Source organism: Electrophorus electricus, chromosome 17 (assembly GCF_041902795.1).
Source record: "Electrophorus electricus isolate QZ-2024a chromosome 17, ASM4190279v1, whole genome shotgun sequence".
Lineage (NCBI taxonomy): Eukaryota > Metazoa > Chordata > Actinopteri > Gymnotiformes > Gymnotidae > Electrophorus > Electrophorus electricus.
In genome coordinates this window covers 16179707-16207500 of record NC_137513.1, presented here as the reverse complement: position 1 = coordinate 16207500, position 27794 = coordinate 16179707, and the positions used below count along the sequence as shown (strand labels likewise).

The following is a 27794-nucleotide window of genomic DNA, read 5'->3' as shown; positions in this document are numbered from 1 at the left end:
GAGGAAAGGGGAGGTATCAGGCAGGTGAGATGAAAAGCCCGAGGGCATCCATCACAGCAAATCAGCTCACCCCCATCTTTACACACTGCACACTCATCATCATTACGTTCTACCTGAACACACACATGCATACATACATACATACACACACACACACACACACACAGAGAGAGAGAGAGAGAGAGAGAGAGAGAGAGAGAGAGAGAGAGAGAGAGAGAGAAAGCGAGAGAGAGAGAGAGAGAGAGAGAGAGAGACATACACACATGTAATATTTAGATTTTGGCCAAACATTTGTGAACCACAAATAGTTTTCAGGGCTGCTTTCATTTTGTTTCATGACTACAAAATGTAATATGTTGGATTATAGGCCAAGTCCACATACGTCCGTTGCACTAGTGTTAGGCTCCCCCTGGTGGTGACCATGATTTTCTACAGTCTGTGGCATGTGACCGCTAGCTGTCTCCTCCATGTTGCTGGAGTAGAACTCTCCCCCGACCTTGATACACTTCTTGGCTCCTCCTGAAAAATGAAAATACTAAAGATTTTTCCACTGCTGACAGGAACTGACAAAGTGAATAAATCTCAATAGTACTCAGCCACAAAAATATTTTAGTCTCTGTGCTAGGCTGCTTTTGGCTAAAAACGTCAGTGTAGCAGTAACTGCACAAAGGGTTTTTTTTACATTTTACATTTGATGACATTTAGCTGACGCTTTTATCCAAAGTGACTTACAATTAGGAAAGTGATATTTGCTGCTCCATCAATGAGCATAATGCAACAATATTTTTGGGAAGTGGTCATATTAGTCCTGGTGTACCCAAGTACATTCCCTCACCCCATGCTTTGAATGTGAGCTGGTCTGTTATCAGTGCAACTTGATATCTCTAGACTCACTGATCTGTGGTCAGTGCAAAGCTGCCCTCACCGGACTCAATGACTTGTTGGATGAGAATCTCCTCCACTGTCCCACAGCCTGCAGGAAGCTCTCCAGCAGATAGAGTCACAGCATGCTGGACTGAGGCAGACACAGACTGCACACCTGTGGAAAGAGTAAGTGCAGCCGGCTTAGATCATTATGTGTCCTCTATGCATCCTCTGCCTTGGATCCCCTTTGGCATTAAATAACTGATTGCATTCATTACAATCATGCATTCATTACAAACAAGCATCAACATTACCAAAACATGCTTACTGTTGCTCACGGAAACCTGAGAGAGAGACGCACTGTCCGACTTCCTCATAGATGTCTCTTTGACTCCTAGAACACCAGCCCCACAGGTTACACTTGGTAAAGACAGGGCTTTCTGAATTTAGGAGCTATTGCTTTTAACAGTTTCCTCTTCCCCTGCTCCCACATACCTGATTGAATACATCCCCATAATTATCAAGCACTCATTAAATCTGAACAGGAAAAGCATCAGATCCTGTTTTGAAGCAAATGGTTGTGGCTCCTCCATGCTGTTTGATGATATGCAGGATAAGGTCTAGCTGATGGTGGTGATACCTGAGCTGGCCTGCAAGGCTCTCTTGGTGTAGTGGTGTGGCTGGTGGGTCAGCTGCTTCTCCCTGAGCCGCTTCTTCCTGTCTGCCAGAGCCCGATTCTGCAACTCGAGCTTGGGAATCCTGGAGGCCTTGGTCTCCATCCTCATCCCTACCAGGGGTTACAGTCAAGGGAAGAGCCACCCAAACACTGAACTCTAACCGTAACCTCAACTGTAACCCAAACACTAAAGTTAACTTGAAGTCCAAAACTACTAACCATGCTAAACCTAACTCTACCTCTACATCTAACATTAACTTTAAAATTAACCACAGCAGTAACTCTAATTCTCAAACCGAATGTTAAGTCCCATATTTATCAAATTTGTGTCAATCTAGCATGTCTTTTATATTTTAGTGAATTATATAGGCGTAGAGCCTAATGGTCGATTGCAACTCTCATGCCTTGATATTCTTAGGAATATCAACCCCAAGGGTGCTGCCAAGAAGGCCATTTGCACTATTGCATAAATCTAAATATGAAACCTGTGTGAGCATTACTTTACCTCTCCATAATTTAAAAATGATTAACCACTGATTACATTCAATTATCATTTAGCCTGTCATATCCATGATGTAGTAAGCCACTTCACACATTTGGCTGTGGGCTATACCTTTAGGCAAACTGGAGAACAGGCTTTGCAGTTTAGGGTAACTCTCCTGATTGTAGTCTTTGGTTAGATTGGCCCAGAAAGCATGAAGAACTGAACCGTTCTGCTCCAGCAGCCACGACAGTAGAGAGTACATAGCCTTATGGATCCCATCTTTCTTCTTCCTCTCCAGAGTCTCCTAACAGAAACATTGGCCAATGCTTTAACGACGATCAATGCCACATGAGAGATAAAAGTGGTTTCGATTGCATACAGTATTTATTAGAAATTCATTGGTCAATACAATATGTATGTAAAATATGTAGATGCATCATAAGGGAGTTTTGTGATTTAGTTATCAATTTTTATCATCCACAACAACACATGCATTCACAATCATGCTTATTATATATATATATATATAAAACCAGTATGTATGTTAATTGTTGTTCATGATAGGGGGAGTCAAAATGGAAAGTTTTTAATGGCACTGTCCTTTCACTCTCACCCCGAGCAGCTGACCAGAGATGATATCATGATCCATAAGCCCATACAGCAGAGGGAAAGGGTCATGGATCGCCATGGCAATCTCAGTTCTAGATGATTTTAGCTGAGAACGTAACTCGGATTCCCCAAAAGCCTCCACTTGGGACATGCTGCCTGGGATCTAGAGAAGGGAAGCGAATCAGAGCCCAAGAAAAGTCCATCTGTCTAACGTGCTGAAGATCATCTGACCTCCTCCTGTTGCTGATCAGGCCACTATACTTCCTTGTAAAAACACAGGACAAGGAAGCATGTAAAAACACAGTGTATCCTGTCCCTGACAATGAAAAACAAAAAATAACTGTATGACACTCGCTTATACCTTATATGTTCCTATGTATCCAAAATTGGTACTCTTAATATAAACTGATTTCCTAAGTCATATCATCTTTGATGAATTTGTCTGCTGCTGGGGAAGAAATGTACTTACTGTGGTAGCAAGTGATGAGAGTGATGAGAGTGTGCCTCACCTTCCTTCTGCATTCCTTTTTATTTGCTTTAATGGCTGTGGTGTATTCCATCTGCTCTTGTGCGATTGGAGGGAGTTTCTCAGTTGCTCTTTGGCCCATAGGGGCCGTTAATCTAGCAGTCCTTTGGGGACCAATTGGTGGTGGTGCTTGTGAGAATGCAGCTGGAATGCTCAGTCTTAAATCCTGTGGGAGGTCAAAGTGACTTGCAGTTTATTAGAGTATACTTTTGGAAAGTCCACAGTTGGGCAACAATAGACTTTATCTTAAAAGGCAGTAGTGAAGGCCATGCTATGGCTCTCTCCCTTGCTCACCTGCCACTGTGTATGACTAACTGAAGAGTCTTTGTTGTTAGGGGAACTCCACTGTGCGATCACATACATAGGCTCAATGAATAACACAAAACACCCCACTCTATATGAAACATGCCAGTCTCACACATTTAATGTCACCAGTTATAGATGAAGATTGTCAGTTAGAACAGAAGGAACAATTAGGAGAATAGGAGAATCTTTACACTACCTAAGAGAATAATTAGGTAGTGTGAAGATATTTTCCATCACCAGCTATAGTGAGAACACAGCTTCACAGGAGACCCATATTTATTGACAATTACAATGTAAGATATGATGCAGGAATTAAGTGGCTATAAATCAGAAAGCTGGGAGCAGGTGTGGTATTAACACATAGAGTTTATTGATCTTTTCAGACAGATGTCATGCTCATAAATGTCCTTACAGAATGAATAGAGAGCCAACTGCACTGCTCTGCTCAACCCCATGGCAACAATCCCATGGTGCTCTGTGCATGCGACGGCACCGCAGGGCCCCTATCACACATGCAAACACCATCCTCTCACATGGAACAGACCTGCAATGCCTCTCGGCCTTGCTGATGGATTGTGTGAGTACAGGGATGTCATTAAAGGAATTATTTCATCACATGAACATCATTAATCCATCGAATGCCAGGTCACTCATTTCGGAAATGACAACCACTCATGACATAGCTGTTCTTAAGTCGCCTTACAATGAGAGCTTTGCATTTTGGTGTTAGAATAACAGAAGGCACACTAGTGTCACAAAAGTGGAAGGTAATAAAGTAAAAATGTTAGAGGAAAGTACAGGTTAAATATGACAATGTGAAATGGGAGAGATACCCTATTATGTGATACATAATTCTAAAACCTATTTACCCCAATGGCTTCTTCACCTGTCAGCATAATCTGGTATTAATAATTACAGGATTGAAGGTTCCCAGTAATTCTGTCTTATTTCTTCCTGATGACCATCAAAATAAAGGTCATTTTTCTACTCTGACATCTTATTTAGTGGAAGAATTACTGGCATTAGAAATGACCTGACAAACAAGGGCTAAAACCAGCCTAAATTAATTTACGAATCTCTATACACAGTGGTGTCAGTGCATTCATGTAAACAAACAGAAAAAATTCAAATAAGACAACATTATCTTGAAATATTAATTAAATATACTATTACTACTCTGATAGGTAAACAGTTCATATTCCTTTAACGTATTGGTGCAATGACCTGAATCTTATAGAGCAGACTTCAGCCACATTTCTGTACATTCTCTCTGCTCTATCCTGTTCAGTACCTGCTCTCTGGCTTTGAGGACAGTTACCCACACACATAGCATTCTCCATGGTAACAAGGACTGTGGTTTCCCAGGCAAATGGTTGCACATGTTTTTTAACACTCTACACACGTCTGCAAAATGTGCTCAAAAGACGCAAAAACACACTGTACCACATGATTAAAAGGGGAGTGTGGCTACAATCATCATACTTCATCATTTTAGGATGTGCACAATGGTACATTTCCTGCAAGACACTGAAACAAAGTGTGTATCATTGAAGTTCAAATTGAACCAGGGTCACTGGCCATTAAGAAGCCAACGAGAAGCGCATTTAATTTTTTTTTTCTCCTGTGCCAAACCTAAAAACCTATTCTTCCTCACTATAGCCCTCATGATATTTCATCACTCTAACACAAGCACCACCTGTTCTATATGTAAATAAATAAACCTGTTCTATCTTCTTCCTTCAGAACTATCCCTCCCCCAAAAAAATCAACAAACAAAAAATGACATTGATGGATCTGTTGGACCATATAAGGCAACACCAACAAATCACCAAATCGTACAGACCCCTTTACTAGGCAACTATAGAACAACTCCAGGTGGGAGAGGGCAAAATGTAGTGAAGCCCTTATCTTATTGAAAAGTAACTCATACTGGTGAACACAGATCACATCTAATGGATGAATGTTCATGATAATATAAATACTATATACAATACAGTACAGCATGGCAGATCTTAAAGTGTGTACATGGAGCTACTGAAAACGTGTTGGGTCTTTTTAAATCAGTACTTCCTTAAAATTGGACTGTGGATGTTACACAAGAGGCTCAAATTACTAAAGCGGATGAAACATGCAAAGCTGATTTGTGGGGCTGTGAGTGTGTGAGCAGTCAAGGTAGGGGGGGCCAGTGAGAAGATGGGAGTGTATGATCACTGAAGGCATGTGACATACTCCAGACAATGATCATGCCACTAATCACAGGTGCAAAAGCGTACGTCAGGCTTCACTGGAATTTGCAGCACTGTCTCAGCTTTCTGTGTACCGCATCAGGCACTGAGCGGACAGGCCGACGCAGGTCTACGCTGGGGGTCTGAGCAGGGGGTCATTTCTATTTCTTTCATGAACTCTGAGGTCTTTATTTAATTACTAAAGATGCATGGGGGAGTTTGAAGATGCAGCTGACTCCACACCTGGGATTACATGCATGGAGAAGAAGAAGGAAGGATGACTAATGCCTCTCCTAATTCTCATTACATCTGTGAAGGTATCATCAAACACCTCACTTCATGTAGAAAAATACAAAACATAATGAAACATAAAGCTTCTCAAAACTCTTAACATTTTGTCCAAAAATTGTACTATGTAATTTTATTCCTTAATTTACTAATTTATTGTCTTGCCTTTATTTTGAATTTATGAGTTTGTCTTGTTTTTTTTGTTTTTTTTTTGGGGGGGGGGGGTTGTATTGTACTGACAATGTTGATGCAATTTTCTTTTAGATTTGAAAGATTTAATAACTTTTAGTGTGCTCAGTTTGAAGGAAAAAGCCTAAATGCCAATCATTACGTTCAACTGGATGCTGACCCATGGGAAGCAACAAAACAAGCAGCTTGTGTATGTGTCCATGAGGGGGCGCTGTACTAACAGGAGCATCCACTTTCAGTGGCAGGAGGATCCTGTGGTTTGTCTAACTTGATGTCAATCACTGAAGTTCACTGTCAAGGAAGCCTACCATCTGCTTTATAAACACACAACATGCATTTCAGAAGCCTCTGATATACTGAATTATATCATCAAACAGTCTATGAATAGTCACTGATTTTCTACAAATGAATATTCACCACATATGTAAATCCCTAAAATAATTACACAAAGGTATTTAACAATGACTTAAACAGTCAAGAACTATATACATAAACAATAACACAGGTATGCATCTATGTGGTGTTACAAAGCATGACACTCAACTTTGTCAACTTATGTAATATTAGCTTTCCCATATTTCTGCATAATTACCATAAAAATAATGCCCTAATGCATCGCATTTCATTATTTTTCTAAACCTTTTTTAATAGCATAATATGACTGCAGTGGTTGGTTAGAAGCCCTTGATGGGGTGTTGCATGGAAAGGATACTACCCTCTTTGTTAGTGTCATCCAGGCTCTCCATCCCAGGAAGAGCAGCAGCCACTCGCCTGAACAGCTGACAAACCAAAGCAGAAGAAATTCAAACCCAAGATAGGCGGCTGAGGATAAAGCGAACTGACAAGAGCACTTTACATGTCGATGCTCCAGCTAAATCACATCTCAAAGGCTGGTGTCAGTGTTTAACGTGATAAAGTTCACGCTCAGTTGGATTACCCTGTTCAGCCAAGCCCCCGGTAGAGAATGAAGCTCATAGCTGAGTTATCAGACTCACCTGCTTCACGTTGCTGCCTGTTTTAGCACTAGTCTCAATGAACATCACGTTCAGCTCTTTGGCCCTCTGCTCACCTTCCTCAATTGTGATTTGCCTGTACAAGACAGCACCATGAAATGTATGAGGCACTCTACCCCTACTATCCCTCAATTTTATCCTATTGAACAATTCACCAATCACAAAATCTAAATAACTTATCTCACTTATCTCATATATATATATATATATATATATATATATATATATATATATATATATATATATATATATATATATATATATATATATATATATACACACATAATATACATACATACATAGTTCTATTATTTTGGTATTGCAAGTAAAATCTTTGGTCAGCTATGCACTATTATGGTAATTTGTAGATCAAAGTTAGATATTAATGCTTGGTTGCTAATGATCCAAAGTTTGTTCAAATGGTTAACTAAATGCCTATGCATTTAAGGATTAACCTTTAGTCTGGCTTTCAGCAGCTTTAACTTTATTTTGTTCCATGGACTCAAGAGCTTATTCTCTGAATCAGTGAAACAGAGTAAGAAAAAAGCACACAAGACTTGGAGAAATTCAGCTCAAGCCCCTGAAACAGCAGAAGCACCCTAAAATAGTACAAAAGATTTTTTCATGAATATCTGAGAAATAACCTCTTCTCCTCCAAGTCTGTTTTGTTGCCCACTAGCATAATGATAACATCACTCCCCCTCTCTGTCCGGACATCATCAATCCACTTCGAGGTCAGTTGAAAGGAGTTCACATCTGGTCACACAAGGAGTAACAGTGTCACCTTAGGTCAAGCTTATATCAAATCGGTGGTTTGAAGATAAGTTGTTGCTAAATTTAATAATGGATCTATTGTTCGACAGTGTGCCTGTATGAGTGTTTGCGTGTAGCTCACTTGTGATATCATACACAACCACAGCCACTGTGGAATCTCGGATATAGCTGGGGATGAGACTCCTGAAACGTTCTTGACCTGCAGTGTCCCACAGCTGTAACCTTACCTGAAAGAGAAAACATCATTTACTGCTTACCCACCATCATTTTCCACCATGGGCTATTTAAGTAACAAATACATCTATTATATAAGTATATATTTAAGTATCAAAGTTTCTTACAGTTCGATCCTCCAGATACATGGTTTTTGATAAAAAGTCAATCCCAATAGTTGCCTACAGAAAAAAAGAACTCACCAGATCACTGATGTTTGGACTTCTAAGAGGATTATAGGACTTTTATCAACAGTGACACCAGCAAAGACTTGATGACATACCTGGTAAGTGTTGTCAAAGCTGTCATACATAAATCGCGTTATCAATGATGTCTTTCCAACTGAAATATGAAACAGGCGAAAACATGTTCCATGTTTATTGGATTCAGTGATGCCTCATATACACTTAGTGACTAGGCACTATTCCTTAACATATGCTACATGACATGCTCATTGAAGAATGTTAATGAATGTTCCCATAATCCTTTGACAATGACATTAAATGCAAATAATCATGTGACCTTATAGGGCTAAAAAAAAACAAAAAACATTTGTATGGTATAATCTCTCGTTATCACCAGCTCTATGTGCTAGTAACCGGATTTCTCCACTACTGCAAATAGACATAAAATTTTACTTTCCTCTTCCTCAGACTCTGGCTTTTGAAAACACAACCAGATGCTAGATGCTGTTTGATGTGCAAGGAACATGTGTCTGTCTAAGGTTTTGTATCCCCGTTGTTGCGAGCAAAATATTTTTGAGGGAAAAAAACATTTACATTCACAGCAGACGTTTTTGTCTAGAGCAGCATACAATTAAAAAATCAGAGGAGATCTCTCAGAATGCTGGCACAGTGTGCACTCACACCCAAGAGGGCTCCTCTGTTCAGGCCTTACAGGTCTGGCCTGTTCCTTGAGATTCAGAAACAGCGACAGCCAACCATCACAATAAATAGGAGGGAAATCTATTGAGACAAAAAATATGAAAACCTACTTATGGTCCTTACTAAGATGAATGGTCCGAATAGATAGATATGAAAGGGATAACGGATATGAACATCTAACCATCGACGAGGTTCAGTACCGTGGACAGCAGCATCCCAGGGAATTTTTCCCAGCATGTAGCCTATGGTAGCTTCGGGACCAGACTCTAGCTGAAAACTGCTCTGTCACTCACTCTGTAGTGTTTCTTATGCGACAGAAATGTACTGTTGACCTTTAGTTCATGTGTATTTACAGAACAGCTGTTAAAAGGTCCATGCAGTGCCGCTTGCTTTGTAACTGACATTGTGCATAAAACCTATTATTGGCACCAGCGTTGCTCTTGGCGATATTCCAGTTCTGATGCACCCGCGTTCTGTTGTGCGAAGCCATTATATCAAGGGCTTATATAGACAGAGTGGATATATTTAATATAATACTATATAGTGTATATGTCTTTGAATTAAATGTTTGGTCTTTTGTGTTAGCATTTCGGATATCGAGTTATTAGATGACACGAAGTGCTTACAGACTGTCTGATTACGTCTTCTCAACAACATACTGTAGCCTACCTCAGGCGATCACCTTGATCACGCTCAATCACTGTTACAGAAACTGATCTTATCTTTTTGTTAATTATCTTGGTGCCCACCCAAAGTTGCTGAAATGCTGTCTTGTTTTATTATCAACCTATTATTCTTATTCTACGGCAAAACGGAGGCGAGAGCTGCCAAGTTGAAGAATTCCACAGACACTGCCGACCTGGGTGTGTCTCGAGTAGATAACACGGGAATTGCTTATTCGCTTTGCCGTTGTCGTTCTTTTAGCATTGAGACAAGATCCTTGATAGAACAAATAACCACGCCTTAATTTAACAATTTGTTTACATGATTTCCCGTTTGAAATGCGTTTTTAAGTAAGATCTCGCCAGAACCATAAGTATTTTCTCATAAATTACAAGCCTAATGTCACTATAAGAATATGCGATTAGAATTCAAGGGAATATTCTGTCAACGCGTCATTTCTGTAACCGTATTGTAAAGAATCACCAAGGTTGTGAGGTTTACGTTAGTGTGTAATGTAGTGCATAGCTATACATTTTCATGACTAATCAAAAATTGAAAATATGAAGGCGATCTCTTTAAAAGTGACAGGAACCAATAACTATATAAGATCTTATAAAACAACAGTATTCGTGTGTAAGGACATAAATAAACAACAATAATAACTGAATTAGTCTACTTCATGCATGTGATAGAGCGTAATATGTTCGTGTAAACCCAATCTCGGCAAACCCAGGACTCACCGCTTTGCTCCCCTAAAAAAACAAGTTTGAATTTCCGTAAAGGATTTCCAAAGTCACTTCCCATGGACATGGTTGTTCTGATTGCACAGTTGTGATGGATTAATATGTACAGGTCCCACCAGTCTTGCAAAAATGCAGATGGATAATCTCCGTGCACCGAATCGATGGATGTTGCAGCACTGCTTTGCGATGTCAAGTCTGCATTCCAGTACGCCTGCGCAACTTTCGCTATACGCCTAGTATCATTAATGTTTACGGAAACGAAGCCCGCAAGCTTCTTCTGAACATTAAACCGCAGGCCATACATCCGCTTTGCATCTGCATCTTGTGTGGTAAATTATGTGTAGATTGGAAAAGTTACTGCTGGTGCAACCAACCTTTTAAAATCATACGCGCATAGTCTGCCTAGTGCTTTTTATAAAAAGTTAGTATTTCAAATTTCTAGGGGCCAAAAAAACACCTTTTGGAGCTGTAATTTATGTGCACGATGCAGGCTGTTAGAAACATTCAAACGGGTTTTAGGATAAAGCCTCATTGTATGGACTGTTCCGTTTCCTAAGGGGGGGGGGGTTGTTAAAGCAATTGCACTAACACATTGATTATCAAAATATGATTATTCTGCTATATTAAAAGATTAAAGTGCTCTGGGCTTCTCAGACGTCACTGCTATGAGAGGATAATTATTAAGCCTTTTACGTCAATGGAGACTGACAAAGCAATTTCTATGCGTGCATGCGTGCGTGCCACGCCTTGCTCTGGTCTTCCAGGTTTTCCTTTCGACCCATAACCAGCCTAAGAAAGCCCGCTCCATACCGCTGCCACAGCTCCCAGGGTCTTAATGCCCACCTTTCCTAAACTAGCCACCACCTCTGAGGGTAGAGCAACCATAAATAATAATAATAATTCTTATGATGAATCATAGAATTATATTATTATTATTATCATTATTAGTATTATTATTATTATCATCATTATATTATTATTATTGTTGTTGTTGTTACATCACAGACACTACACTGGTTATCTGTACTTAAACCTGGTGGAAAACAGACATCAGGAAACTCAGATTAAATTCCCACTGAAGACATTTATGAGTTAGACTTTTCTCCTAAGGGTGACATGAACACAGGTATATGAAACATACACACAGATCAAGGTGAAACTCCATTAGCCACTTGTTATACACTAAAAATAGTTAAACTGCACATTTAGATGCTCTGCCAATGTACAAGTGCGTTTAGCATTTCCACCTAAGCACTGTTTGCTAGATGATCCTGTGTCTGGTGGTGAGCCTATTCACCTATGATAACCGACAAGGCTGCAATCAAGACGCGAGAGAGTAAGCCACCTTCCTACAGGAAGGCAATGGAACATAGCAAGGAACGTTCCTAGGAAGACAATGAAATCATTGGTCTATGTAGCGTTAGCATGTTTACCTTGGTGAACGGATTGTTTTAAATGGCCACAAGAGGGAGATGCTGTTCATAAAAATAGAATTTTATACAGGGATGTCTTGTAATCGTGCAGATCTTCAGTAGTGACGTACCTAAAGCAGGTACCACAAAAGATTATACATTAGAGAGCGAAAGACTGCAGCTATATGAAGCCTATTCGTAAATTATTAATATAAAAGTCTGCCTGCCTGCTGAACACACAGTTGATAAACATCCACTCCCTGACAGTTCTTCAGTGAACACATATATGAAGATATTTTTTAAATGTTTATTTTATTAAAGAAAATAGCATATCAAAATACCAAAATTAATGCATATACATGGCTGCTGCATGAATGTATGTTTTAGATATATTCACATTCTTTTATCATTTTTATTTTATTCCAAATCACATTGTCTAAATGCATTTGATATTTTATACACTTTTTAAAATTTATATATAATGAGTGATCACTTTTTATGTACACCTGCTCCATAACTGTACCAAATAGGCAACCATACATTTTGCAACCAATTGAAAGTTATAATCTACTCCTGTCAATACTGTTGTACTCTTAAGTCTATTAACTGCACCCTGTGTACACTGTAAATCCTAATTAGCCTCATTCATGAGTGTCCTGGGTCATCCTAAAGGGCAGGTTATCTGAATACATCTTTATAATGTAAATGCAGTTGAAGATACTATTTATGCATACACTTGTAAAAATAGCATGAGCTTATATATGCTTTCATATACTGGTCATGAGTTATTGCCAAAAAATATATAAAAAATATCTAGACATCATCATGTCAATTTTTGAAAACAGGTATTTCATGAAAGAGGCTATTGTAACATGGCACAAGATGCCATTAGTTAATTAATTACCTTATGAATACACAGAATTGACTAAAAAGCCCTTTGGTTCAGCCATAGTGTAGGTGTAACTAATAAACTGGCAACTCAGTTTACATTACAAGATTATCCCTGATGCCCATCTAAATTACCAGGAAGAAACTTTAGTCTGCTGAAAGAGTGATTACAGCATGGAGCACCTTGATGCTAATACAAAGGATAGTCTTGTTAACCTTATATGCCACTGTCTTCAGAGTCTCAGTAGTCTCAGTACAAACACACAGTGTCCAGTTCCAACCCTATGTTGACTGCAGAATGACCCAGACTAAGAGACCAAGGTTACTATCGTTCAAAGTCAAACAGCTCAGCTTCTTTTTCCTTCCAGAATGCAAAGCTACGGTCTATGTATTTGCACATTTCATTGTTAGCGATATATGAGAAGTCTGTCTTCCCACCTGTGCTGTGGGCCCTCTCATCTTGCACAGCATTCTTTTCAATGACTCTGGGGACTGCCATAACTGCAGGGTCATCTGGGGCCTTGGGGGATGGAACGTTTCCTCTTGTCCCAAAGAACTGAGTCTTGATATCTTCAAAGCCATCACCCCACTCCCGGTTGCCAGCCTCGATATCTCTCAGCACAGCCCGATGGAAGTCCCTCACCATCTCCCAGGAGAAAGCCCCTAGGTGGTCAAACACTTCAAAGCAGAGCAAGTGCCTCATCTTTCGCTCCTCAGATGGCAGGTCCTGCTCCAGGATGTGGAAGTAGCCCAGCATGAAGAGTTCCAGGGTCAGGCTGTCGTAAGGCACAGTTGCACCATCCACTCGTGGGAGAAACTGCTCAGGGGAGTAGGTGACCCGCTTTCTTTGGAGGCTATGGATCTGGCGTGAAGGAACCCTGGCAATGATGGCCCTCCAGTTGCAAATCATTTTGTCTATGGTGGTCCTTTGCCTGTAGAGGTGATACAATGAGCCATTCTTTGGATGAGGAACTGGGAGTGTCACACCATGGTTCTCTGCTGAGCTCTGTGTGTTGAGATCTTGTCTCAGTTTGGCTCTCACAGACATAGCATAGGCAGACTTTTTCCAGTGGCTCAAGAACAGGACAACAATTCGCTCTTTACGCAAGCCTGTGGTTTCTTTAACTTTAGCTGCTTCCTTGCTCTCATTGAACTTGCATGTAATGCTGCTGTCATTAATGAGATTCAGGTCTTGGATAGCACTTACTTCTGGCTCATGTCCTGGTGGGAAGTTAGACATGTTTTGTTGCTTTGTATTAGCCCTAGATGCATTGTTTAACATTCCAGAGAATGGGTAGATATTTCCTATCTGACTCTCAAAATTAGACCTTAAATTTCTCACTGAAACTCCAGATAGCTGGATCTCCATTTCCACTGTTTCTCTGCTGCCCTTGACAGAGGTTTGTTTTTCTGGCTGCGTGGTGAAGACCGATGTCAGTTCTGTGCTGGGCATTTTGCACTCACCACCCTCACTGTCTCTGCCCTTGAGGTTGCTCAGAAGCAGAGACATGCTCTTTACCACCCCCGAGATGCGGCTGCACCACATGGGCAGAGCGAGAGAGTCTGCCGTGTTTGGCTGCTGCTGGAAGTGAGTGTTGATGGAGATGTTGACAATGGGAGCAGGGAGGACAACTTGGAGCTCCTCGACCAGACGGGCCAACTCCAGCTCATAGGCCTGACACTTCTTCTGAAGGGACACAGTCTCAATCTGTCCTTCCAAGTACACCAAATCATCCTCTGTTAACAACTCACCAAAGGGACCCAATATGGCATTGTGTACCTTTGAGTACCTCCAGCAATCCATATATTTGTCTTTAGCCTGAAAGGAATGAGAGAATCACATGTAATCAGTGACCAGAGATGATAACACTGAGAAGTGAATTCAAGCTCGGATGTTCTGATTAATAGTGTTTAGTAAACAAAATAAAATGTAATTTAGACTCCAATATAGAGGTTTGAATAGGGAGCTGTATTGTATTGTGTCTTTGTACTTGTTTGCTTAAAGACCTGAGTCTGTAGCTGTAGATAATTCACCCTGTTAGAGGGGCACCCTCCATATGCTTAAATAATAAAGGCTATTTAAACATATACTCCCTAAAGTCATTTTATTTCCACAAGTGATTGCAGAAACCCTCAGATATCACAGCACTAGTCACAATGATTCCTGACTGATACTTCCATAAATCAACAGTGATGCTAAGAGTTTCATCCATCTCTCTTTCATATTACATTCACTGTATCCACAAAAGAAAATTCACAAGAGTTACTGAATACTGAAGAGTTACAATTAACAACTAATTGATAAGCCTAACAGGTTTTAACCCTTTAAACTTTAAGGAGTTAATTAATGAAGTACTGGGGGTTAACAGAGCTCCTGATCAGTTCAGAATCACAGTTGCTTGCAGAGCAGAACTGGACTCTAGTAAAAGCCTAGTAAAATAGGTTAATGTTTCAGGCATGTGCAAATTCTGAACAGAGCTACCTAAATAGTTCTCACTGAACTAATCTGAGTACCTCTGTCAAATATTTGTTATTTCCTTAAGACTTATAGATTACTCTTACATGCTTTATAGCAACTTAAACTACACTGATTATAAATTTGCCATCCATTGTCAACCAAGATGGGTTCCCTTTCTGAGCCTTGCTTCCTCTTGCTCTCGGGGAGTTTTTCCTTGGCATTTTAGGGGCTTGGACCCTTCTCTGTATATTTGTTTTTGTTACAACATGCACCCAGAGTTGTGCAATGCCACAGCATACGGTCACAGTGTTCAACAGAGATGTGCTTTCTCAGCATGTGCCAGCCCTCATCTCCATGAAAATTCCAAATATTCGGAGACAATATTTACCTTTCGCTGTTGATCATCCTCATCCTGTAGCCGTGCCTGGAGCTTCCGCACCAGCACCTGCCGTTTCCACTCAGGAATGGGTCTTCCGTGCTCATCGTAGGTGGGAACCAGTGAGTCAATGTCAGCAAAATTTACCTCCTCCATCAGGTCAGCCATTTTCATTTCTCTTTTCTAAAAGAAATGAAGTTCTGTCTGAATTACACAGATCAAGAACTGCAATTATTAGAGGAACATAATATTTTCATCTGCATGGTCGTTAATAAACTATGAACGCTGGCTCTTTATGCTTTTTTCAATGTCGGGTATCAGCTATCGAAGTCTGACATGAATCAGGTGTAGTAGAACAAGGAAACACTAATCAGCACAAATCAGCTGTAGTCCTTCAGCTATTCATCCCCCAGTCATGTTGGATTTATTAAAACTATTATTAACAAATGTAAACTGTTGTATAATTTTCATAGATTTTTGCACAACTAAACCCCAAACCCATCTAAACTCCAATCTCCAAAATCTCTTTACTCATGTTTAAATGAATTCCAGTAAATATGCAATGGTGAAATCCTATTGTCCAAGCTATATGTGGATAACAAACTATTTAAAAGCTAGAGTCAAGAATCAGTAAGATACATTTATTGCATGTCCAGTGAAGACTGCCGAAATTCCCGCATGTCTCCACAACCTTGGGGACTTTGTCTGAGGCATTGGTGCCTCATTCTCCTCAGGGTGCCTCCTTGTGGTGAAAGAGGACACAGCTGTAAGAGCAAACACACCCACACACACAAAAATGAATTGATTTTGCATTTATACATTCTAAAAATATTCAAATCCTGAATGAGATTTCTGTACAGTTCAATGTTTCCCCAGCTCACTGACATCCAACTGAACTTGCCAAATGACTTATGAAAGGGAGAATGTTGGAGAACCCCAGCCTAATACAAAAAAAAACCCCAAAAAAGACAAAACATATCCTATCTCTGCACTGATTTGAGATCAAATTATTCCTCTCACAGTGTTATATCTTTTTTGTTAGAATTTGGGTAGGGTGAGTTTTTTCTCAAAGCACCGAAATGGTCAGGTTCTGTGGCCAGGTTATGTCTCTATTTGGAAAGCTGTAAAGAGGAGAGAGCATAGCTGTCACACTGGCTCGGGAGGGCACCACCTCTGCCCCCCAGGGGTCAGGCTTACTGGAGTACTGAGCACACCAGAGTACTGAGCTCACTGGAGTACTGAGCTCACCAAAGTACTGAGTACACCCGAGTACTGAGTGCACCGCAGTACTGATCTTAACGGAGCACTAAGCTCACTGCAGTACTGAGCGCACCGGAGTTCTAAACTCACTGGAGTACTGAGTGCGCCACAGTACTGTTCTTAACGGAGTACTAAGATCACCGTAGTACTGAGCACACTGGAGTACTGAGCTCACCAGAGTACTGAGCACACTGGAGTATCTCCCCCTTGTGTGTCACCCCATTGTTATCACTTGTTCCTTGTTAAGTGATCAGTGGCAGCGTATTTAAGCTACCCCAATAGGTTAGACTAGTTGCAAAGTTGTGCTGTTACTTGTAATCTGCATCTCTGAGCAGTTTCCTTGTCTGTGTTAATTTGCCTGGCTTTGACCTTTACTTTGTCTAGTTCTCATGAGTTTGGATTGTCCCCTTTGTTTTGTTTGCCTGTCTACCTACTGAACTGTTCCTTAGGATATTGATATTAGATTTGTGTTCTGGATTTGTGTTTACCCATTAAAAACTCTGCACCTGGTTCCATACCTGGTTCTGGTATTGTGAGTGTAAAACATACATAAAATATGTGACATAAAATGTCCCAAACTGATCACCTGAAGAATTCTTGGGAAGTATATAAATGAAGTGAATTCAATTTGCATACTACAAATAAAGCTGAAAGCAAAAATAAAACTAAGACAATGAAATCTGTCCTTTAGCACTAACCGTAGATCTCTGTAATTGTTCAAAATTATGTGTCCCTGTGAATTTCTGCGACTTCAAAATCATTAGATCCTATATATGGACTCTCACCTGCAGAAGCCATTTGTACATTTTGAAAGGAGGTGGCTGCAGTTCTGATGGAGCGTGGAGAGGAGGAGTCAGGGCACGCTGGGGTGGGGCAGAGTTGGGGTGGCTCCTCCTTCAGCAACTGCTGGGATAACACAACAAAGACAGGTATTAGGAAGAGGTCTGTGTCAGGGCCAGGCAAACTGTAGCATTCAAATAATTTTAACCATTAGAGGGTTTTTGATTTTCACAATCTAACAAAAAGAAAATGTGTTGGTTCTAGATCCCCAGTGTTTCAGAAGTATCAGGTTTTTAAGACCTGATCATAGTCCACAGCTCTCAGTTTCAGTTCTGCAGATCCCCATGCATTACTATAACAAAGCTGATTTAGCTCACTTACCCCATGCTTTGGAGCAGAGAAAACACAGATGGAAGTAGAGGTGTGCGAGTGGGATTAAGTGATGTGTAATTTTACACCTGCTATGCTGTTTTTCTGTGGTGTTTGTAAAGAAGCTAATTTTTACAGACTTTAAAATGATTGTGATCCTTGTATAGAATTACCTCACTCTTGTCCATCGGAGCCCTTGTGCTTGTTCCACTGGACTTGTCTGGGACCTTTTGGAGGTGATCGGCAGTACCAAACAGAGCCCTTTCCTCTTCTTTGAAAATAATGTCTGATGAAAGGACACTGTCCACTGAACCTTGAAGCTAATAAGACAAATTAAATGGTCAGTGTGACTTTTGATGGTTTAAAATAGCAAGCAGACAAATGTCTCAGGGTCAAACAGATCTTAGGTCCTATGGTATATCGATGCAGTAATATGTTTAAAAAAAATTAAAAAAGAAAAGCCTCCGGGAACATGGTAAAAATGTCCAAAATAGCACAGAACATAGCCCATGTAACCCAACAGACATACATACAAACTATAGAGTTCTTTTATTTCATACGATGGATCACATTACGCATGCTGTAGCAGCAATTCAGGGCTCTGTTTGCTATTTGCCTGCTTAAACACAACTCTATGAAAACAAAAACATTAACTCTCTGGTGCTACAAATAGTTAAGGATATTTAGATTTATTTCCCATTCTAAAATCTTTATCTGCACTTGCATAAACGTATATGGTAGGTTATGGTTCATTTTATTTGAGAAACAAATCAAAGAAATGAGGTCAAAAAGGTTTTTCAGCAGTCACTGTTCCCATCTTTGCTGCTAGTAAACCTCTATGTAAAAAGCTTGACTGAAGAACCCTAGTCTTCCTCCATATCCTTTGCCTTTGTAACATCACATTTATATAATGCCTTCTACATTCTCCCTCATCTGTCATCTCTTTACATTCAGAGAATTTTAAAAAATACCACTTGTCCCACTGCACAAATCTTGGCTGATCATGCCATTCCAGTGGTGACTATGTAATCATTCTGGCTAATTAAACATTGTAAATCTATGGCAGACAAGCCAAAGATGGACCTCCACTACAAAGAATTGTTTTTGGTTGATAAACTATCATAAAAATATGAAGATTTATTAATAAATACTTATTATTTCATTACATTTTTGCTTTTTTTATGAAATCCCTACATAAAATAGAAATACATCTAAATATCCATTTGCTTTACTTTTTAAACGTTTTGACGTAGTAAAATAGTAACACAAGCATGTTCCTAACACAAAAGGTTTATGACACATCTGCAGGGATGCCATGTTATAATTACTGTATAAAGTAATCTCTTCTAAGATTACGCATTTTAAACATGCTGAATACAAATTTCCTCTACGTGCACAACAGAATGATCACATTGTTGATCAATTTATAATCAGTTTTTAAGTACTATCAATGGCAAAAAAGGCATGTTTAGAGACATCACAGAAGAACTCACAGTGTATAGTAATTCCAGGGTGTTATCTTAGCCAGTGGAAGATTAGAGGCGCATGAGCCCTCAGAGCAACATCCTGTGGCAATCACATGGGTGACCAAACACCTCAAATGTCTCTATACGTTGAGAATGGAGGTCTTTCTCCCAAGGTGTCATTGAATAATTAAATGGTGTTAATTAATAATTAAATCACTGAGTGTCCTGTTGTGACTGCAAATCATAAGGGGTCTGATAATAATGTGGATGGAGTGTACTGTATGCATAAGACACCACCCCAAATTCAGATGGGGAGGTTGGGGGGGCTTGAAGATTACCTAACCATCTGTGTCACATGGTGGCTGCAAGCCTATTGAATACACTGGAGTTTATCCAATGTTTAGTAAGTAAAACATAATGGCAGATTACTGACAAGCAACAGGTGACATGCATACATACATGTACTGTCTGCAACAAACATGCATGCACACATGAATATGCTCAAATTCACCATGAACACCACCTCCAAAATAAACAACACAAAAACATCAACACAAACAACACAAAAATAAACAACTTCATCACAAACATCAACAACTCTATATTCATGGTGCCTTTATCAGCTAAATATGAACTCACTTTGAAAAGTGGTTTGAGTTTAAATTAATATCACGTGGGTAATACCTTTTCAGCCTAAATGTTCTTTAACTGTGAAGCACAGATGTAACAGTAAACAGATACCTTTTTGTCAAGCTTCCAGTGTTACATAGATTCAAAAAAGGCAAATACACATTTCAATCAAAATGTTTCCCCTCCTCAAAAAAAGAGTATGAAGAGCATGGAGTAGTGGATGTTGCATCATGCACAGATGAATCACAGTCTGTTTTTTAGTCTAAATTTCAATGTGCATCATAAAGAGTAAAAATTCCAAACTGTTGTCCTATTCTACAAACTAAACAGCAACAACAGTGAACGGTCCTGGTCCTTTAAAGAATTCTCACAGCATCTTAAAACCAAAACAAAAAGTGGATTCATGGTTTAAGAGATTACCAATGGATCAACCGATCCTGCAGAAGTGTTTATTAATACGACAATTCGCATGTAGATGTGTCCAAAGTATTCTGACATTTTACATTTTATTATATACTTTACTGAACTATTTAGCAATTTAGCAACGCCATCGACTTTTGTTATTCGGAACATAAAAGACACGTCGTACGCTTCGTCATTGTAAACAAGAACCAAATCACTATACAAATTGGAGATCACAACACAGCTTGCTGGCAGCCATCTGATGGACTGGCTTGGCAGGAAAAGATGCCAACATACAAGCGGAGAATGTCCTGTCAGATCCGCGAGCTGCGCACTTGAGGTTCTGAAACTCGACACGCGGAGCTCGAATGACGCTTCTCCTCCGCTACGAATTCAGAGATGAGGCAGAGAGGGGGTATGATAACTGATAGCACATAAACAGAGCTAACCGCTCTTTTAATTCGCCAGCCTGTCTGTCCTCATCACTTTTAATATGCATCGCTGTTATAGCGCCAGGAACCAGCAGCGGCAGCAAGTTTTCCACTTCATTTACGTAGTAATACTTCACTTGATGCTCTTTATGTTTTACGTCACCAGCAGGTACGTGTGACCGCCTGCTGAACCAGACTGGATGCATACGTGATATCCTTGTATTACAAGGTCAGATGCATGTATAATTTCCCTCGTGCATGGAATCAATATTTTTGAGCAGACATAATTAAAGAGAATAGCGAATAATGTTTTTATTACATTTCTCGAACATTACGTATCCTACAGCTGTATTCTTTGATATTTTTCATCGCTCTCCTCCATGTAACTTCCTCCCCAGCCCAGTAAATAAAATACGCGTAATATGATGCACAACACTTCGTCTTGACACTTTATGTCAAGATTGTTCTTCTCAAACACTTGTCAACACATTTACTCGTGGTTCAGATGGAAATCATTTACCGTATGCTGATATTAGGAGATTAATGGGTCGTATTTTGACATCAGCCATGCAGACTATATCTTCATTTCAAGTACATCTAAAAATGAACTAAATGTAGATGAAATGATAAATTAAAAGTAAAATAAAGTGCAGGTCTTAGTGTTAATTTATAGCTCACACAACGCAGGTACCAGATACTTGTCTTATTTCATTGGCGTGTACCACATGGACCGAATAGTGAGTCCTGGGGACCTGGCTGAGGAATACTTTTTAATGTATAGCTTGGTATACGTATTACACCAGTAGGTAGCGGTACAGAGTCATTCTATGATACATGAAAATGTGTATTAAAGAAATATAGTGAACTGATTTTATGACTGTGCTTCATGGTTACCATAACTATTTTATGCCGCATTGCATCCATTTTCATAAATACAACAAGTGAATAAGTTTCTATAACTGCTCTCAAATAGATTAAGCTGAGTAAACATGTGGGGCAGGACCTAGTGTCTGCAGGTCCCGCCTGCAGAGCTTCGCCTCTTTCACTAATGATCACGTCTCTTTAACCATTAAAGCATCCTAATAAGTGAAATCAGGTACTTCTCAGCAGGGTTGACCTGAAAACACGTAAACGGCCCAAGTTGGCTTCCACGCACCTGAGCAGAGCAGAGTAGCATGGCGCAGTCGCCATGGCCGTGGTACTCTGCGAGGTCCACCGCGCTGAAACCATCCGCGTCCTTCTCCACCGGGCTGACGTGATTGGCCAGCAGAACGCTGCAGCACTGAGTGAAAATTAGATTATGATGATGGTCAGTTACTTAGTAATGATGTTAAGGTCATTAATTGGTCATTTGCGGTATGTTTCACATTTTTAATTGCTATGAAGGCAACTTGTCAGAAATATAGTTACATTTGAAACACAACATGTCATTAGTAGCAGGTGAATGCTAAACGCAGTCCAGAATCCTTGCGTGGTGGACCTGTGCACTACCCTTTTTTAGTTGTACTTGATCCTATTAATAATCAGATAATTAACCATTTTTTTTATGCCACCAAGTAAAACCAAAGAAAAACAGCACCAAAGAAAAGAGAAAAGCAATTCAGGTGAAGTTCTTAGCTCTTGGGGGAGGGTCACAGAGGGCTGTGACCACACCTCCATTTCTCCGTTTTCTGCAGCATCGTGCAGGGGGGTCCCGCCCCAGCGGTCCCGCAGGACCTTGGCACCCATCAGCAACAGTCGTTCCAGGATGCGATGGTGCCCCTCGCTGGCAGCGAAGTGCAGGACAGTGGCACCGTTCTCGTCCTGACATGACAGATCTATATCAGTGAAGGACGCCTGTGGTACACAAACAACAGGTCTAGGATCAGTGGACTGTCAGATACTTATATAATAAGATTTATGCAGACTATATGAGTTATCATATTTGTGTAAAGTTGTCAAAAATTGTTTAAGAAACTTTTGCTAATTTTCCCAACGCGGCAGTGAGAGTGACTTTCTCCATTGTACCCCTTATTTCTTTTTCCCCAAGAGATAACAACTTAATTTCATAAATTTGTTGTAGTGAGAGGACAAGACGTGGTTTTACTTCATGGGCAGTGTGCACAAGAATTCCACAATTAAACTAGATAATTCAGAGATTATTTTATGGAGTGTGCAATTTGTTGATTTTATGCCGGCGTGTGTTGCAGATGAGCTTGTACGGTGCATCCATACTCTGTTCCTAAGCACAGAATGAAAAATATTTATCATACCTGTTTCACACCATTGTTTTACTTATATGGTACATTTTACAACACGTCACAAAGCAGCTGTACGGAAATTACAGAGAATCTGGGTCCAGACTCCTAATGAGCAAGCCAAGGCAAGAGTAGCAGGATGGTGATTGGTCGTTCAGTCTTTAAGTAGGGTACGACTCACCAGCCAGACGACCAGGGCATGGTGGCCCATGTGGGTCGCGGCGTGGAGGACACTCATGCCGTCTCGTGTCCTCAGACGCACATCTGAGCCGCAATCTTTCACCAGGTACTCCACCACATGCAGGTGCCCCTCTTGGCAGGCCAGGTACAGGGGTGTGGCCCCGGTAGCCATCTGATGGTCCACACACCTGCACCAGGTGTTAAACAGCCACAGATGATTGATTTCTGTATATGACTTATGTACTTCACCACCCACAGCTCTAACCATCATTAAGAAAACTATCCTCATGAAATATTAATTCACTAATTGATCAAATATGAATAGAAAATATATCTGCCTCCATCAAAAACCAAACCACTCAATACAACTCAAATGGTTTCAGTCTTATCTTGAGGGATGGTCCTATCAGGTAACATGGAAAGGATCCACATCCAAACCATGTAGATTCTCTACCGGTGTTCCACATGGCTCAGTATTAGGCCCTCTTCTCTTTTCTTTGTATACTTGCTCTCTTGGTGATGTAATATCTTCTCATGGTTTCTCTTACCCCTGATGACATTCAATTACTTCGTTCTTTTCCACCCTCTGACATGCAGGTCTCCAGGTCTTCAGAATGCTTGACTGACAGTGTGTCATGGATGACAGCCCACCACTTGAAGCTCAACCCCAGTAAAACTGAGCTTCTGTACATCCCAGGTACTCCCAATTGTTACCATGATCTCACAGTTTCCTTTGAGAACTCCATGGTATCACCATTTGAAACTGCCCGTAGCCTGGGCATAACTTTGGACAACAAGTTGTCATTCTCAACTCATGTTTCAAATATAACCTGGTCTTGCAGATTTCTCATTTGTAACATATTAAGTATTCAGCCCTTTCTCTCGCAGGAAGCTACCCAGGTGCTTGTGCAGTCTCTTGTGATCTCAAAACTAGACTACTACAACTCGCTACTTGCTAGTCTTCCTCTAAGAGCCATCAGTCCTCTTCAACCTGTGCAGAATGCAAAAGAAAGACTGATCTTCAATCTTCCAAAGTTCATACATGTTACTCCACTGCCACGCTCCTTTCACTGGCTACCAGTAGCTGCACGCAGCAGATTTATAAACTTTGATGCATGCCTACAAAGCCAAAAATGGACCAGCTCCTCCATGCATGAGGTCAGTGGTCAAAGCCTTATCCGTATCTGGAGTACTTCGAACCTCAAGTATGGCTTGGCTTGAAATACCAGGCTTCAAATCTCATGGAAGATCGGCATTGAGACTATTCTCTGTCCTGGCTACCAGATGGCGGAATGAACTTCTGCCTGCTGTCCGGACAGCAGAGTCCCTTGCAGTCTTCAAATGCAGAATGAAGACCCATCTATTCGTGGAATATTTAAATGACCACTGACCCTGCTCCTATATTGACTAACTAAACTAATACTTATTGTAGGGTATTGCTTATTACACTGATGTTGTCTAACAAACTCAAGTACTTATTGCTTATTGCACTTATCATTGTCTAAGATAGACCTTGTATTTTGTACTTCTAGGCATCAGCATTGATCCCTGTTTTTCTACAGTATTCTAGATCATTGGTATATTGGACTCTAACCTATTCTACTGGCTAGGATGTATTCAAAGAGTAAATGACAAAGCACTTTGGTAAGTTGCTCTGGATAAGAGCCATAAATGTAAATGTACATGTAAATATACAACTCTGTCTGGACCCCACTGATTAACTTTTTTTCAACAGTGATCACCCCAAGCAAATCTAAAGTATATACAATGAATTCCAATACCCAATTCCACATCACCCTATACATAACCACAACAAAACACTTCTCTTCCTTCACACATGCACACACTGAATGCTATTCCTCTTTAATAACATTATTTTAACATGCACATATTTCTTGTTCTTATTAATCAGTCATTTATTTCCAAATTATTATTGCTTTTTTGTCGTTGATGAATGATGATGTTTTTCTTTCAATTCTTTTTTAAATTCTTTTTTTTTTCTCCTGTTGTTGATATCTATACTATCTGTATAGACATCCCCCCAGCCAAACAAAAGAGTTATGCACTTTGGGTTGTGCTAGTTACACCCTTTCTTTTGGTATCTGTATCAACTACATAAAACAGATGTGCACTGTTACATGAGCACTCTTCAGGCCGCCAATGTGACAGTCACAGTGACCATATGTTTTATAAGGTGATACTAGCCACCTTATACATCAGATGTGAAGTACAAAGACAGGGGTGGGAGTAGACAGGTGTAAGGCGCCTCAGTGACGAGCAGGAAGAGAGGGCGGGGCCAGGCCGAGGATGACATCACAGGTGATAGATAACATGTGGTGGATAAGAGACCTCTCGTGTATTATTACCTGTTGGGCCTGAGGAAACCATTTAACATATGTCAGCCTCTCATCCTACCCATACAGGTATCACTAAGACTCCAGAGCTCCTGGGTGATTCTGAGGTGCTCTTTATGAAGCAGGCAGAGCATGGAGAACACACATACACACACACACACACACACTCACACACACACACACACACACACACACACACACACACACACACACACACACACACACAAACATCCCACACGCTCTCATTTTGTTAATATATGTAACATGAGAAAGAGTTGAGTGAATGGTAGGTGAACAGTAGGTTGTTTGCTGATACTTCAGCCATATCTGAGATGTGTGTGTGCATATGTGTGCACAGGATCACCATGGAGAATGGGCCAGAAGCAATTTGACACAGGTGAGATTTCCACTGGCAGCAGCGTAGTGGACTGGAAGTGCATTGCAGTGCGTCTCGAGCTCGGTGCTGCCCCCTACAGACAGTAACCACCGCATGGTGTCAGTGTGACCAAACCTCGCTGCCAAGTGCAGGGCAGTTGCTCCTTCCCCGTCCTGATCCTGCATCCAGGAACATGTGCAGAACACGCATCAACTACCCAGCATACCAGTGATTTGTTTTCCCAAGTTTGGACCCATGACCCAGCAGATCCACTCTACCACACACTACCACATCCAATTCATGAAGAACTTGTTGATTATTGGATGAATCAAGAATTTTTGGGCAGGAAACCCCAATCTATAAATATGTGATCAGCAGTACTGGAAAACACTGAAAATGTATTTATACTGATTCATCCCTTATTGCCCTGGAATAAAGCTTATCTAAGGTTATGATCTTACCTTAAAGAACCTTAGAGTTATTAGGTTATTAGCACATATGTGCAGCAGCCAGATACTAGCTTGTGTAAATGGAATATGTCCAAGTGAGGCATGTTACATCATTGTGTATTAAACCAGAACCTCCTACCAAGTGACTTCAACCACCACCCATAAGGTAAGGTGGTAACATTCCATTCCACCCACCCCCTTTTGAGTTCCCTTTTCTTGCAAACTCAGATTGTCATCACTATTTACTGATCTGATTCACAAAGGAGGATGGTAGGTATTAAAGACACCAGTATTTCAATTCTACAATACTAACTCATTGTTGTGATAGGGATCATGCTTTAAGCTTTATGTGCCAAGCAGAACTGTCACTGTTGATTAACAGTTAACAGCTCTGTATTTTCAATAACATAGCATACTTATCTTTCCTCCCCACCAACACCCATGCCCACACACCCACACACAATTCACCCTTATAAAGCTAACAGCTTTCCTTTTTATATCACTTGTTTTGTCTGGTTCCAGCATAAGCAAGTAACAAAGTAATATATCTTGGCTCACCTCAAGCCTGCAGCCCCTGTGTCCCAGGAGCCACTTCAGTTCCCGGGTGTGCCCCGTGGCAGCGGCATCGTGGGCAGCCGTGGCCCCATTCCTGGTGCGGGCATGGATGGAGAGGTGGGCCTCGCCCACCAGAAAGCACAGACAGCAGAGTTGGCCACAGCGGGCAGCGTGGTGAACGGGCGTGGCACCCTGGGCATCAGTGATAGTGGGGCTGAGGCCGTTCGACTCGAGCAGTGCTCTTAGAGCCTCCACATCCCCCTCCCGTGCTGCCTGGATAACTGTGTGGAGCACCATGCTGCCCTGCTGCCTGCTTGGCACAGAAGTGTCAGGGGTCCAGTCCCTGACTGTCATTATACCCCTCCCGCCTTCTAAAATTGACACTCGAGCTGCCACTAAAATGCCCAAGGGAGAGACAGCTGGTTGGCTGACCAAAGAGGAGAGGCAGTAGGAGATACTTAATAAGGAGCTATAAGGTTAATGAAAGGCTTCAACCTGAACAAATATCAGGATATCTGCTTTGGAGTCTTTTGAGTTTCTCCAAAAACACACTATGCTAGAGCTGAAAAACTCACAAAAACAAGAGGTGCTGTCTTTAGAAAGGTGTGACTTCTCACTCTGAAAATGTTCTAAAGTAGAGAACATAGCTCAACATCATATGCATTTCAATGGATTTAATTAACTGTAAAGAGAAAGAGACATATGCTGCATGTG

At 40.6% G+C, this 27794-nt stretch overlaps 3 protein-coding genes across 3 annotated transcripts in view; all 3 read right to left on the bottom strand.

Annotated features, from left to right (window-relative positions):
- The window catches only part of aire (autoimmune regulator), a 5983-nt gene extending 2575 nt beyond the window's left edge, over positions 1-3408 (bottom strand). The window contains exons 1-8 of the mRNA XM_027026344.3: positions 3103-3408; positions 2638-2897; positions 2154-2328; positions 1505-1651; positions 1193-1258; positions 926-1039; positions 383-519; positions 1-113 (exon numbers count right to left, since the gene is read on the bottom strand). The exon at positions 1-113 is cut by the window's left edge and continues 9 nt beyond it. Coding sequence (XP_026882145.2) covers positions 1-113; positions 383-519; positions 926-1039; positions 1193-1258; positions 1505-1651; positions 2154-2328; positions 2638-2784 — 899 coding nt within the window. The 5' untranslated portion in view covers positions 2785-2897; positions 3103-3408. The remainder of the gene's footprint in view (positions 114-382; positions 520-925; positions 1040-1192; positions 1259-1504; positions 1652-2153; positions 2329-2637; positions 2898-3102) is intronic.
- Positions 3409-3813: 405 nt separating this feature from the next.
- On the bottom strand, positions 3814-10776 carry rab6bb (RAB6B, member RAS oncogene family b). Its single transcript, XM_027028314.3, has 8 exons — positions 10455-10776; positions 8451-8509; positions 8296-8349; positions 8076-8181; positions 7825-7936; positions 7163-7256; positions 6880-6946; positions 3814-6448 (listed from the first exon to the last, which is right to left on the bottom strand). The coding sequence occupies exons 1-8, from the start codon at positions 10759-10761 to the stop codon at positions 6384-6386; spliced, it is 864 nt and encodes a 287-aa protein (XP_026884115.1). The 5' UTR covers positions 10762-10776; the 3' UTR covers positions 3814-6383.
- Positions 10777-12261: 1485 nt separating this feature from the next.
- espnlb (espin like b) lies at positions 12262-27695 on the bottom strand. The gene is made up of 10 exons (XM_081699677.1): positions 27084-27695; positions 26065-26255; positions 23348-23534; positions 22583-22765; positions 22086-22211; positions 18174-18320; positions 17637-17757; positions 16231-16355; positions 15604-15774; positions 12262-14576 (listed from the first exon to the last, which is right to left on the bottom strand). The coding sequence occupies exons 1-10, from the start codon at positions 27432-27434 to the stop codon at positions 13083-13085; spliced, it is 3096 nt and encodes a 1031-aa protein (XP_081555803.1). The 5' UTR covers positions 27435-27695; the 3' UTR covers positions 12262-13082.
- Between the last annotated feature and the right edge of the window lie 99 nt (positions 27696-27794).